Source organism: Coturnix japonica, chromosome 3 (assembly GCF_001577835.2).
Source record: "Coturnix japonica isolate 7356 chromosome 3, Coturnix japonica 2.1, whole genome shotgun sequence".
NCBI lineage: Eukaryota > Metazoa > Chordata > Aves > Galliformes > Phasianidae > Coturnix > Coturnix japonica.
Window position 1 is genome coordinate 30,829,595 of NC_029518.1, and position 12,983 is coordinate 30,842,577.

Below are 12,983 nucleotides of genomic sequence, written 5' to 3' on the forward strand. Positions count from 1 at the left end.
ACACTCTAATGATTGTTCTGACACCACACTTGAACATTAAATCACCATAATCATCAGTTATATATAATGCTTACCAGGTAACAAGAGAGTGAGTCCATAATGACCTTGTTTCTACAGTATCCAGCATTTTCGTGAATGAATTGAAAGTAATTGCAAAATCATTGCTGGTTGTATTTGTGGTTGACAAAGACTGATAGAATAATAAACATCTATGAGGACAGGTAAATCACACAGAGTAACTGGAATTACTTAGTAAATTAGACCTTGAAATAAATTATGCCACCATTGTAAAGGTAGGAAACAAGTCCCACATCTGAAATGGAGTTCTAAAAGTATGATGTATGTCACCAAATCTTGTATAGCTCTATAGCTCAGAGCTGTAGAGCATCTGAGCTAGCTACTCTTGCTTTCTGTTATGGGTAAAATGGAGAAAAAAGGATGCTCTGACTGCTATTCAGCAGATGTGTGATGACTGCTCAGAAAGTAATGCGTCATATTTTATTATGTTGGCAGATAATGTCAGAGGCAGATGTTGGTGGTATGGAAGTAGAGGCTGAACCGTCCTACCAATATTCCATTACACATTGTTGCTGTGTGATGGCAGCAGAGGGGCAGTCTGACAGAATGGCGTCTGATATGGAAGTATATATGAAGCAAAAGGGTTTTCCTCTATGTGGAAAAAATGGCACCCACTGCCATTCACCTACGCTTACTGAGTGTTTATGGAGCCCAAGTGGTGGATGTGAGTGAAGTGAGGGGTTGGGCAGTGCATTTCAGCAGCGGTGAACAGCTACATTGGGCCACCTCTGCTGGTGCCAGTTTTTATGGGCACAGCATGCAGGCTAGCTAATGGTGGTGACTGCGTTGAGAACGGTGTTTTGCAGCTGAGAATTTGCTCTACCAAATAGCGTTATTGTGCTCTTTGTATCTGTTTTTGTTTCCATGGAAATAAATAGGAGACCTTACTTTCAAAGTGACCTATGCATTTTAGCACTTTGCTTTAGAACAACGCAAGTTGCACTCTGAGAGTGCATCTCTTTCTCTGTTGTATAGAAAAGTAGTCTGACATTTGGTCAGATGAATCTCAGCATGGGTATCTGAACAGAAATGAAAAATGCTGTATTCTGCTGTGTTCGAGAAGGCTAAGATTGGATTACAAGCAGGGGGATCAGAAAGAAGAGGGATGTTGTTTTACTTCCCCCGTAACACAAAGTATTTAGATACTTTAGGTCTTTGAAAATGCAATTTAAAAAATGTTTGTGCATCTAAAAGAATTGCAGAAATGAGTAGAAATGGGTTTTGGTGAATAAGAGTAGAGTATGAGAGAGAGAGCTGTTACTCTATTTGCTCCTCTCTAAATCTGTACTTTAAAACTTGATTAACTCCAAGGTGTTGCTGGGATAAATTTATCTTAGTCCCATTTCATTTTGTTTGATTAAGCTTCTTGAGATGGATGCTGATCTTAATTTTCTCTTTCTTAAAAGCACGTCATTGTAATAAATTTCCCACTGTAGTTTTTGATTCTTCATTTTAAGTTGCCAGGGAAACATAGTGTGTAGCTAAGTTAAACAATGTTAGGGGAAGGATGTTCGTGCAACTATCTGAATGTACTTGTTTTCTTTCCACTGACTGTATGCAGGGTGTGGGGAAACTTTCATCTTGACCTATATGACTATGTGGAATCCTTAAATGGGAATGGTGTGAAGGGCTGTTAAATATTTGAGTACAATTTGGAGTATTACTAGCCTCAGTTCTTTTGCCTTTCCAGACACCAGAGTCTGTAATCCATGAAGATAAGTGCTATATGAACAACCATTATCAATGATGTGAGGTAATGCAGCTGCCTAATACTGAACAATGTACCTCACAGTTGCAGTATGGCATGCAGCCACAATGTGTCTTGTTTTACTTTAAGAATTCTAAAATAAAATGTACAAATTCATTTTGTTCCGAAGTAGGGCTCACCCCCTCGTGACTGTCTTACTGGGAATGCAACACTGTTTTTATTCTGTGGAGTAGCCTTTGAATCGCTACATATCACAGCCACCCTATTCAGGGCTGTATGGCAAAGAATATGAGGCCTTCTCTTTACCAGCTCAGCTTTTGGTGAGGACAACTTGAGCAGGATTGTTGAACTGGCATTCGGCATTTCTTTTCATGGGGGAGAATAGGGGAGCTTTTGAGACTTATATCACAGGTGAATCTTGATCATGACAGTTCATTTTGACCAGCACTGTGCACTGACACTTCCACATTCGCATAGTTCTCAACAAAGTCATTTTCAAGACTGAAACTGGGTGAAGATTTAGGATTCTGTTAAACACAGCACATGTGAATCATGTAATGATTTCCTCTTGACACCAGGTCTAAAACACTGAGTTAATGTGTTTACTACAAACATGGTGTCAGTAGTTGCTGCACTATTGAATAGAATTGGAAAGTTGTTGTTTATGCTTTCAGAGCATAATGTATTAAGGGTCTACTTTAAAATGTCATGCCATTATTTAAATGTCTGAGCTCTTCAGAAACCTTCTTCAAACAAAACCTGAGAAAACCTCATCAATTTTTAACCCATTAGGTTGGTCAAAATTCTTCTTTCAGGTTCACATCTGTACTTGATACTTTGAATTTGTAGAAAATAAGCAAATCATAACTTTTTTTTTTTTTTAAATTAAGCAAATTACAAAGTTGTGGTCGGCTTTTTATTGTGAAATGCTCAGATATTTGAGGTAGCTTTTAAACTGTTAAAATATTATGTTTCATGAAGTTTCCTTATACAGACTTTTTTTAAAGCTACCACAAAAAGTGAGGAGAAGCAGAATTACATGCTGCTGCCTCACTGGATTATAATTATTTACTCACAGATTTTATGTCCAGAAGAAGCCATTGTCATTTAGTGTGGAGGGCAGAAGTGTTCTCAGTGAAAGACCTTTCTGGTGGCCTTGCAGCTCTTACCTGGCTGCCTGTTTGGAAGCAGCCGCTGTGCCTTGAACAAGAGTGTTCAGGAGAGGACAAAACTTTGATGTATGAATATCTGATGAAGAACAGGCAAGATGTAAAAGGGCCAGCTGACAGGGTCTTTGCTTTTTCTTATGTAAGCCAGTCCCGAAAATGCCTCTACTTGAAAACAAAATATCTCTTTGAAAATTGTGACTTAATCCTTCCCAGGGCTGGGCTGGGTGCCCAGCTCCTTCCATCCTGAAGTGTCTTACAAAAGGGATAAAGACCATGAATCCAGAGAGGGTTTTGAGATTATTTGACCAACAGTCAGTCCTTATTCTCTACCTGATATTTTTAAAGCCTGTGATTACTTTTTCCTATGCTCTAGTGTAAAGGTTAGAGGAAACTCCGACCTTGGACTTCTTTGTGTTGTTAATGAAATTCTAGAACAAAAAGCGAAGCAACTGAAAAGTTGTCAATGACTGCTTTAACTTGACTCATCCATCAGTCCCACAGAGAGCAAATCAAATCCTAATGGTGCTTCATATCAGTCATTGGCCTGTGACTTGTTGCATAGGTTTCTTTCTTTGATTTACAAATCCATCTCATTTTCCTTGTTTCTGAGTTTTTATTTGTTAAACTTACTACATGCTACAGAAACACAGAGAATTGTATTTGGACTTAAATGAATTTTTATTTTCCATGTAGCTCCTTAAATTCTATATTTCATGGACATTGTTATTAATATCTAGATTTGTCTTTTAAATCTACCAGTGAACTGCACTTACCTACAAAGGCATGTTAGAATCAGATTGCTACGTGTTAACAAGCTGAGCTTAGAAATGGACATATTCCCTCAAAAACTGGGAGAGGTTATGCTAAAGCTAACTGGTCAGTGTAGGTCTCTTGCAGGGCAGAAACAGAGCTAGTTATGTCCATTAACTGTACTGACAACATTTCCACAACATATGCTTGCTTCTCCTAACGTTCACCTTACGTTCTTCTGGTGGTAAATTCAGCTATGTGCAGATTTATTTCCAGATGAGCATTTGATCAGAGAATTGATTGTGTGGGAAGTACACATGCCAAATGCATTGAGGTAAGGCTTCCCACCTTGTAATTTGTGTCCTACAGATATGTGGGGCAGCTGATACCAGTCTTAATTTAATTCTCCCAGGAATACACAGAGGTCTGGGGTTTTATGAAGTACTTGGAAGAACAAAACTGCAAATTGAATGAGAAAGTGGGTTCTGATTCATACTACAAGTATTTTCTGCTTTGAATTCAAGGTAAATAAGGAGCAGTGGAGTATGAAAATTATGCTTTTCTAGACAGATACAAATTGCAAGCTTTTTAATAAATAGAGGCAGTCCTCTGATAAACAGTGAGCATCTGTTGGTTACGCAGTGCTTGGTTAGATTCTAACGTGTTTTCTATTAATCTCCAGGCCTCCATCCCTGCTGAAGGCTGATCTTTCAGAACTGTATTTAAAATAGTCCTGAATTTACACTTTAAAAAGTCTTTCGAGAGTAGCAGAGCCTTTTGTAAGGAGAGAGAGATAATGAACTGCAATGTCTTAGAAGCCACATTTTTAAAGTTATTTAAGTGCTTATAGCAATGGAAATTGAGTATCTAGATGCTTTTGGAAATCCCTCAAGATGCTTAGCTGTGTCTGTAGGATGCTTTAATAAATTTGTTCCAAGTGGTTTGCCTGAGGTGCAGTTAGTCCCTGCTAGAGAGCTGGAAGAGAAACTGTTTCCCTTTCTGCTGTAACCATTAATCATTTTTGCCTTCTTTATAACAAAGTGATAGGAAAATGTAACTGTTTATATAATCGGGTGGAATAAGGAATAAATAACAATGAATTATAAAACAAAAACAAAGTTCAGTTTTTTCTGTGTTGTAGACATTTCCTGTAAGCTTATGCTTGCAATCATAGCCTTCCTCTGCTTGTGAAGTCTCAATAATCAGAATGTGGTAAAAATTATTTGCTAATACCTACTACAGTGCGGTTAAGAGTCTGTGAAGAATTAGGTATCAGGTTTTTGAGAGAAATTGATTTTCTCAATGTGTTTTGTAGGAAAAAGTCACATGCCACAGGTTCTCTTTCTTGTGTGATCATAGCTCTTGTTGTAAACCTAGCACCTGGTTGGAGTATTTGATGTTTCCATTTCTGCGTTCATTTTCCTTCCTATCTTCTCCTTTGCTTACAAACACTGGCTAAGTATGAAAATAAAGTGAATTTTTGTGTTTTTCCAGTTTAAAAAAAAAAAGTGATTAAATTCTTCAAATTTGCTTTTGTCAGTGTGTTTTGTTTTTATTTTTATTTTAGATTACTTTTTATCATGATTGCACCCTCTCATTTGCTGCTTTTCTAATAAAATACTTCCTTCTTTTTAACCAGGATGCTAAGAAATTGGCAGGTGAAGAGGCTGCCTGGAAGGAAGTCAGAGATGCTGTAAATGAGGTGAAATATCCAAAATCAAAAGAAGGTATCCTTTCAGTGATATGCAACAGTTCATCATTCTGTTGTGAACACAATCATAAGGTAAAGCAGTTAATCTTTAGAGATTTCTCCCCTAAATGTTTATGTTGTTTTAAAAAGAATTTTAATTTACTTGATGTGAGTACACATAAACCATGTAATGTTTCCAGTTGTGCTAGTAATAGCGGACTCTCTGATTTCTTGGAATGGAACTGCTTCATGGCAGGGGTAGCAGGTATCTGGGGTGGAGAAGGTATAATTTGGATCAGACGTAGACTTCTACCATCACAGTCTTCATATAAATCCATTTCTAAATGGAATAAAACTCAAACTGAAATGTTGTCTGTCCCATCATGCCCATGGTGGACAATCCAGATTCTCATTCCTTGCATAGCGATGACAATAACAAAGGCATAATCATAGTCAGGGTCACTGCAAAAATTACTGAATCATTGCAATAACTTACATAACAATAAGTGATAATTAAGCAAATCAAATGTAATAACAGGATTGGAGCCTAATAGACATCATGTATGCATTCAGTTCAGCTAAAACTCCAGTGAACAGCAAAGTCCAAAAACAACAAGTAGAAGGGGAGAATTTTTTCTGGAAGAATTTGTCTGTGTTGATCCATTTGTCATCTTCATCTCTTTGGTGGAATTTCACTGACCATGAATTCCACTATATTGTAGTAAGGTGTCTTGCTGTTTTCTGAACCCTGAGTTATCTCTGAAGCCAGAGAGAATGACATCTTTCAGTACTCTGTTTCGTCAATGTAAAGAACAATATTGTGCAGTGGTATTCCAAACTGGAAATGTGATTTCTTTTCTGTGACCATAAATGAATAATTTTCTCTCCATTCCAGACATACTCAGTCTTCTAGCAAAAGGACTGTTTCTAAGGGAAATGCTCATCTCAGCTACACTCATAAAGTCTAGAAACCAGTTTAAGTTTCTTTTTAGCAACTGACTTGAGATGGGCAACAATGAACAAGATCTTCAACTGTGGTCTAGGTCCCATATTTTAACCTGGACTTTAAATCACAAATATACAACGTGAGGCTTAAATGATTTTGATGCTAACTGATAAGAAGCCAAAATACTCTGCAGTTTAATGTCCTTGTATTTAATTGCAGCAGAAATTGCACTTACTGAATTTTGCTAGGATCTTTAGTATTGCTCATTTAACTAATATTTACAAATGCATCAAACACACCATAGTAAAAGCTGTCAGGACTGGTTGAAAAGTTGTCTGTTCAGTTTCTGTTCTCAGATGTGGCAAATTTGAAATGTCATCTATTCCACTGCAGCACAGTGCTGTTCCTTTGCTAATTGTCATACCTTAGTGGGCACAGTGTATGAGGAAGGAGCTTGACATTGGTCCACTTGCCAAGAATGAACAGAAACCTTCTTTGCTGACTGAACCACGTAGTGATTCCTTTCTGCAAATGTTTGTTTTTCGTTTTTTGGGTTGTTTTTGCTTTAATAAATTAAATGAATAGTTTCTACAGTTTAGAAAGGTAGTGACTTCCAAAATCTGAGTTACTGATAGAGTGTTGCATTGCTTAATTTGCAGTTAAGAGAACAGAAGCCAATGCATGGCTTAAAATTGTCTCTGACAATCGTTTAAGCGCAAAAATTGGGATATTAAAGGCAAGTGCAGGGGGATTATTGTGTGCTGCTCAACGGCAGCAGAGTTGCTTGAAAGCTGCTTCTCCAGTCTTAGGACTAGATGTAAGATCGACAGCTCACCCTTTTGTCCCAGAGCAGTTGGTACAGTTGGTAGTGGATTTTCTAGTTTGCAATTTATGTACCTGAAAATTTGTTCCCAGTAGGTTTTGTGATATAACGCTTTTGCTATTAGATACAAGTGAATGAACAATGCAACATAATGAGAAATGAAAGCAGAGCAAGACTGCACATCAGCTAAAATGGTAATCATTCAGGAATGTCAGTGCTTCACACCTTTTACAAAAAAAAGTTCATAATAATTGTATCAAGTAGAAATAATATCCCTTATTCTTCTGTTTGTCTGTCCTTAATCAGTTGTAGAGAGTACATTAATGTTGGTGAGAGATATAAAGGTTAAGGTGCAATTTTATATTAACACATTCCTTTCTTTGCAGTTCCTTCAATCCAAGGGCATGAGAGCAATTCACAAATAATTGGTTTAGCCTTGTAACAACCATGCTATAAATCTGGCCCAGACACATAGTGGTCACGTTCTTAAATTTAAGTATGTAAATATTCCCATGTTCAGGAAGGACTAATTACTTTGTCATAGGGTTATCATTGTGTGTTTACATCCATTGCTGGATTGGCGTGAATAACATTTGCGGTAATGTCATGAAGATAATTGCTGAACGTCCTTGAGTTGATTGTGTAGAAAGGACTCTGATACAAGCAGTGCTGTTACTTCTCTTGCTGTAATTCTTGCTTATTTGTTTAATTTGTTACACTTGTGTATGGTAACAGTTTTTAGTGTTTAGACTGCTTGCATTCTGAGACTCCCATAAAGTCCCAGATGACAGTACCCATTTAAAATCTTGGAAGATCAGTGTTTAACTGATCACTGAGAAGCTAAACCAGTTTAGAATATAATAAAAAGAAGTGATTTCTGATAAGGCACTTCCAACTGATACGAATTCGATCCCCAGCTCACTCTTCCTCTCTGCCAAACACAAAAATCTTCCTGTAGCATTAGATATGAAAATCATCTTCACTGCCTAGGTCCCTAAACACAAGCTGTGCTCAGACATCAGAACGGTGATTCTTTTTATTTCTAGTGCAGGAAACATGCAGCAATACATGGGGGAAAAAACAAAAAAAGAAAATCAGTGCTTCTTGCAACTGTTTCAAGGAGGAAAAATAATATTAATTGCAAGAAAGGTTCTAATTTATGAGAATTTAAAATTATTTTAATACACAGAAAATTAATTTTCTTATTTTAGTTCCTGAAACATTTTTTCAAGGCATATTTCCATGGATTCTTGCTATTGGGTGTAAGATTTGAAGGAATAACTTCAGTAAATAAGGATTCTTCAAAAGCTAAAGCAAAAGTAACTGAATTTTAGTTTGCTACCTATTAAAGTATCTTGTAATTTTGACTTTTACCTCTTATTGCTGAAATTCTGCTCTTTTTATGAGTTGTTTTTCTAAGTGCAAACAAAGCACAGTTACCTAAACTACCACTCAGAAGTTCAAGTACGTTTTCAAGAATGGAAGCAGTCTGAAATGATGGCAGCTTTTTTATCTTAATACCCTGTAGCTCCCACTCCTTTTTAACAACATTTAGGATCTGGGTTTTTGCTTTAAGGATATTTCCTTAACTATGGCCAATAACAGAATGGGAAAAGGTTCTAGCAAAATGCCAACATCTCTTGAGCAGCCATACCAGTCGTATTCCAGATACAAACATCTATCAGCTGAAACTGCTGGACTGTGCCATGGATGCCTGTATTAACCTTGAAGCCTGGGAACAAGCTTTGTGTTATGGCAGCAAGACACTTGGACCATACAGGTAAGAGCTGCAGCGGGTTTGTCTGTTTCCAGCTATAAGTGTGTGTTGGGGAGTGTCTCATTACAGGGTAAGATGCTGACTAGATGCTGCTCAGTGGTTTTTACTTCTTGCTATAAATCTTGCCTTGCTTTCCAGATAAATATATGAAGCAGAAGTTCCATTCTGCTTGCGTAGTCAGGCTAAGAGTAAATAAAATGAGCTCTAGGAGCTCTAATAACTCATTCTCAACTCCCTGGTGTTGTCTGTGTTCAGGTGCTGCCCCACCACTCTGATCAGAAGCTGACTTTCTGATTCAGACCACACTGTGAGGATATCAGATATGCTGAGCTGTGTTAAGGCTGGGCGACAGTGCTGGCTGGAATGTTTATTCTCAGTACGTTCTGTACAGAGAATTTGCAGGGGGAAAAAAAAAAAAAAAAAAAAAAGTTTAATCTTGTAAAATGAAGTTTCAGCTCAAAGTGAAAAAGCCTCTCTACGTTATTCTGATAACTGCAAGGGGCCAAGACCTTGTCAGTACTTGATCCTATACTGTGTGCTGGGGTAGTTTCTGAGTCTGATGGTCTTTCTTTGGAATTCAAAGATGCTGTAGAAGATTCTACTTCGTGTGATAGATCTTGAAATTGATTGGAGCCTGGAGCTGTTTTACCTGCAGTAGTCTGTGTTTGCCCTGTTTTGAAAGCTATGTTTTGAAAGTCTTTGGTTCTGGATATCTGGGTTGTTTGTAACTAGATGATAAACCTGAGCTGAATATCTGGATACAGTGTCATTCATGCATGAATGTTCCTACTGTGGAAGGTATTTGTTAGATCATCCCTTTCTTCACTTAGATTCTGCGGCACCATGTACACCAATATATGCTGCTGTGAATATCAGCGTTTCAGGTTTTATAGATTCTGTAATCAAACCAGGCTGCCATCAGCATGCAATGTTTTGCCTGAGGAAATTTCATCTGGAAGCCTGTTTCTGTATAAAATTCTGGGCAACAGCTGAGAAACAATGCAGCATTTCAGAGCTTTCACCATAATGTAGATCATGAGAAATCTTTGTGGTCTTTGCTACACCAGTACTGCAGAGACGTGATCATAGAATCATAGAATTACCCAGGTTGGAAAAGACCTCGAAGATCATCAAGTCCAACCACAGCCTATGTGTTCGTAGTCACTGTTATCTCTCATATAGGTGGGCAGGAGTGCCAACAAATTCTTACATTTATTTTGGGTGAAGTTCACATCACACGCGTCCCATTTAGCCCTCTGAACAAAGCTGGTGCATTACTGTAGCAGGACATGTTTGCTGCCGGCCTTTCCCCTTTGCCAGCTCTGGCTGAGCAGAGCAGCCTTCCGTTTCAGTGCTCTCTCTTGGGTTTTGTTTTATAATTCATTAACTCGGTTCTTCACATGTGAACATCGAGGATTTTTTTACAGTGAGCAAAGATTACGGGGAGACCAAGAGCAATTTTACCAGGTCATGTAATAAAGCTTTCTCTGTTTTGCTTACTGAATCATACTGTAGTTTTCATGTGGTTTAATGCAGGAGATTGGATGTGAAGGTTTTGACTTTATTCAATTAGTATCTTTTAGGAAACAATGTTCGCACGAGGTACTTGACCTTTTTATGTAACTTAAAGAACTTACCCTTATTCTCCCTTCATCCAGAAGCTTATTTAAGAGTGATTTTCACTTGTTGTTTTTTTTTATATATACCTTATAGTCATCATGATAAGCTCTGACACACCTGAAACAAAATCCTTGGTTTCTCATTACAACAAATTGCGCCCTAAGCAGCAGGAGAGCAAATCCTAGGAAATCTTTGGGGATGCATTGAATTTTTCCTGTTGTATCAATCTACTGCTTGGCTGCTCCTGCAGTTCCATTATGGCTCTCTATTTTTCTTTTCTCAGCTCTGGAAAACATATTCATGGTGCTCTCTGCAGGGAATCACCTGAGATTTCTAGCAGTCCATATAAATAGGAGATCATTGTTACAACCTTAAAGGCTCAAGAGAATTGGTCGAAAACAATTTTAATTTCTGGTAATGTGTTTACTGTGCATTTTCCATTTCTTTAGCAGCGGGATTAATTTTCAGTGCTGTGTAATGCACTGAATTGCAATGCATTTTTTTATGAATCATCACTTCATGCAACTGGTGGCTAAATGGATGGCTGAGTTGCATAAAGCTGATTTGTCACAGTGAATGCTGACCCCTGAGTTTTAGGTAGTGAGAATGGCATTTGCCAAGGAGCGTTGTTTAAGAACTCTCAAATATTTCTAAAGCTTCCAAAGGAAGGGAGAGATGGTGGCTCTCAAAATGAAAAGATGCCTCCTCTTGTGCTGAACCATAGCTGTCCATTATTTGTTACAAGATGTACTTTCACTGAATAATCTAAGCCAGGTGTATCTACACAGCTTTACTTGTAAATGTCTCAGTAATTGCTGTCTGTCTAAGAGCCTTAACTAAATCTGAGGCATTTGTGTAAGTGAAAGCTGCCCCACATCAGAGTCAGCACTCAGCAGCTTGTAAAAATAAACTTCCTTACAAAAATCTTCTGAGCACAGAATAACTGAGTATCAGCAAGAGGTGTTGCATGGGTTTGTCATGCCTCAGCACATTCACACTCTGGGCTGACTGCTGCTCATGAAGGCTCTGATTCAGAGATACTGCCCTCATCATACTTCCCTTACCTCTGGGGAAGGAGCCCAGTGTTTGGCCCTCCAATTGCAAAGAAGGCACTTATGTTCTGGGCATTTGGCTTGGCGTTTTTATTGTTTTCCTTTTTCCCTTTTCATCAAGTACTCAGTGTTTGCACTGGAAACAGTGGCAGTATTCATATGTTATAAACTCTACTAGGTGTCCTCAGCTGTTGTATTATAAGAACCAGAGACAGAAGGGGCTAGATGATACTGTGGGCCTTTTTTATTTAGAAAGCAGAGTGGATGAGATGAAGCTGTGCTTCCTCTCTGGGCACTTGTGGCATCAGGTGTGGTGAGATTCTGATGCACCTCTGTTTTCCTGCATGCTTCCCCGCCTCCATCCTCCCTCTGCTGAATCAGCTGCAATGCAGGGCTTGTGCTGATATGGCTGTTCTGCTTCTTGGCAGGAGGGAGCTGGGGAGATGTGAGCATCATATTAGGTGTGCATCCTTTGTCTGCTTTTCTTCTACTGTGCTTCGTCCCTTCCAGCATCATTCTGCAGTATTCCCTAAGCTGTCCTTTTTTCAGTGACTGAGGTGTTTCAGGGAACAGGGAAGGCAGTCCCAATCAGCACAAATTCAGATTATTTTGCAAAGGGCCATGACCAGGATATGCTTACTGCATAGTACTTTGTACTTCCCAGAACAAGTCCTATATGGTAGGTTAGAACAGGTCCCAGGATATATTTAAGAACATAGTTGAATTCTCATTGTGTGAATGAAATGTCAGTCAGCAATTTTTGATTTAGAATTCTATTTCAATAGATACGATGGCAAGTAGTTTCTAAGTCTAAGAATTTCTATCAGATGGTAGATTAAAAATGAATGTTTGCTATCATATCTTTTCCATGAGTCATGATTTTGTAATTAAAAAAAAGAAAGCCCAAAGTGGCTGTAGAACCTAATAATCTGGCTCTCAAGGTTGAGAGCCATTTTTAATTCTTCAAATGAGGTGTAATAATGAACCTGATTTTTGTTGTCTAATTTCCCTCACTCTTTTTAAAAATCCTCGATCTTACATGTCTGTGTTTTCTAATCGATACATCCCACTTTGTCTGTGTTATATAGTTCATTTACTGAGCGGAGAGGACTCCCAAGTACTGGCTGGTTCTGAGGCACCTTTCTTGAATTTACTTGTATGTTGACTGTTGGGATACCTAGAAAAAAAAAAACACCCGTTCTCAAATGAGCTGCAGTGATGGATAGAACCACTGGGGGATGCTGATGCTTAAGGGTTAAGACCCAGCACCAATTGGCATCTTGGTTATGGGAGGTCCCTTGGGGACTAGTGCATGGCAGGCAGGTGTCTGAACCTATAGATAGGAGCCATTCAGTGACCAAAGTTCAGTG

At 38.4% G+C, this 12,983-nt stretch overlaps 1 protein-coding gene across 2 annotated transcripts in view; it reads left to right on the forward strand.

Moving 5' to 3' along the window:
* SMYD3 (SET and MYND domain containing 3) overlaps nt 1-12,983 on the forward strand; it is a 327,921-nt gene that overhangs the window by 277,145 nt on the left and 37,793 nt on the right. For both annotated transcript variants that reach the window (XM_015857596.2, XM_032443560.1), the window contains 2 exons: nt 5,345-5,432; nt 8,770-8,944. In XM_015857596.2, coding sequence (XP_015713082.1) covers nt 5,345-5,432; nt 8,770-8,944 — 263 coding nt within the window. The remainder of the gene's footprint in view (nt 1-5,344; nt 5,433-8,769; nt 8,945-12,983) is intronic.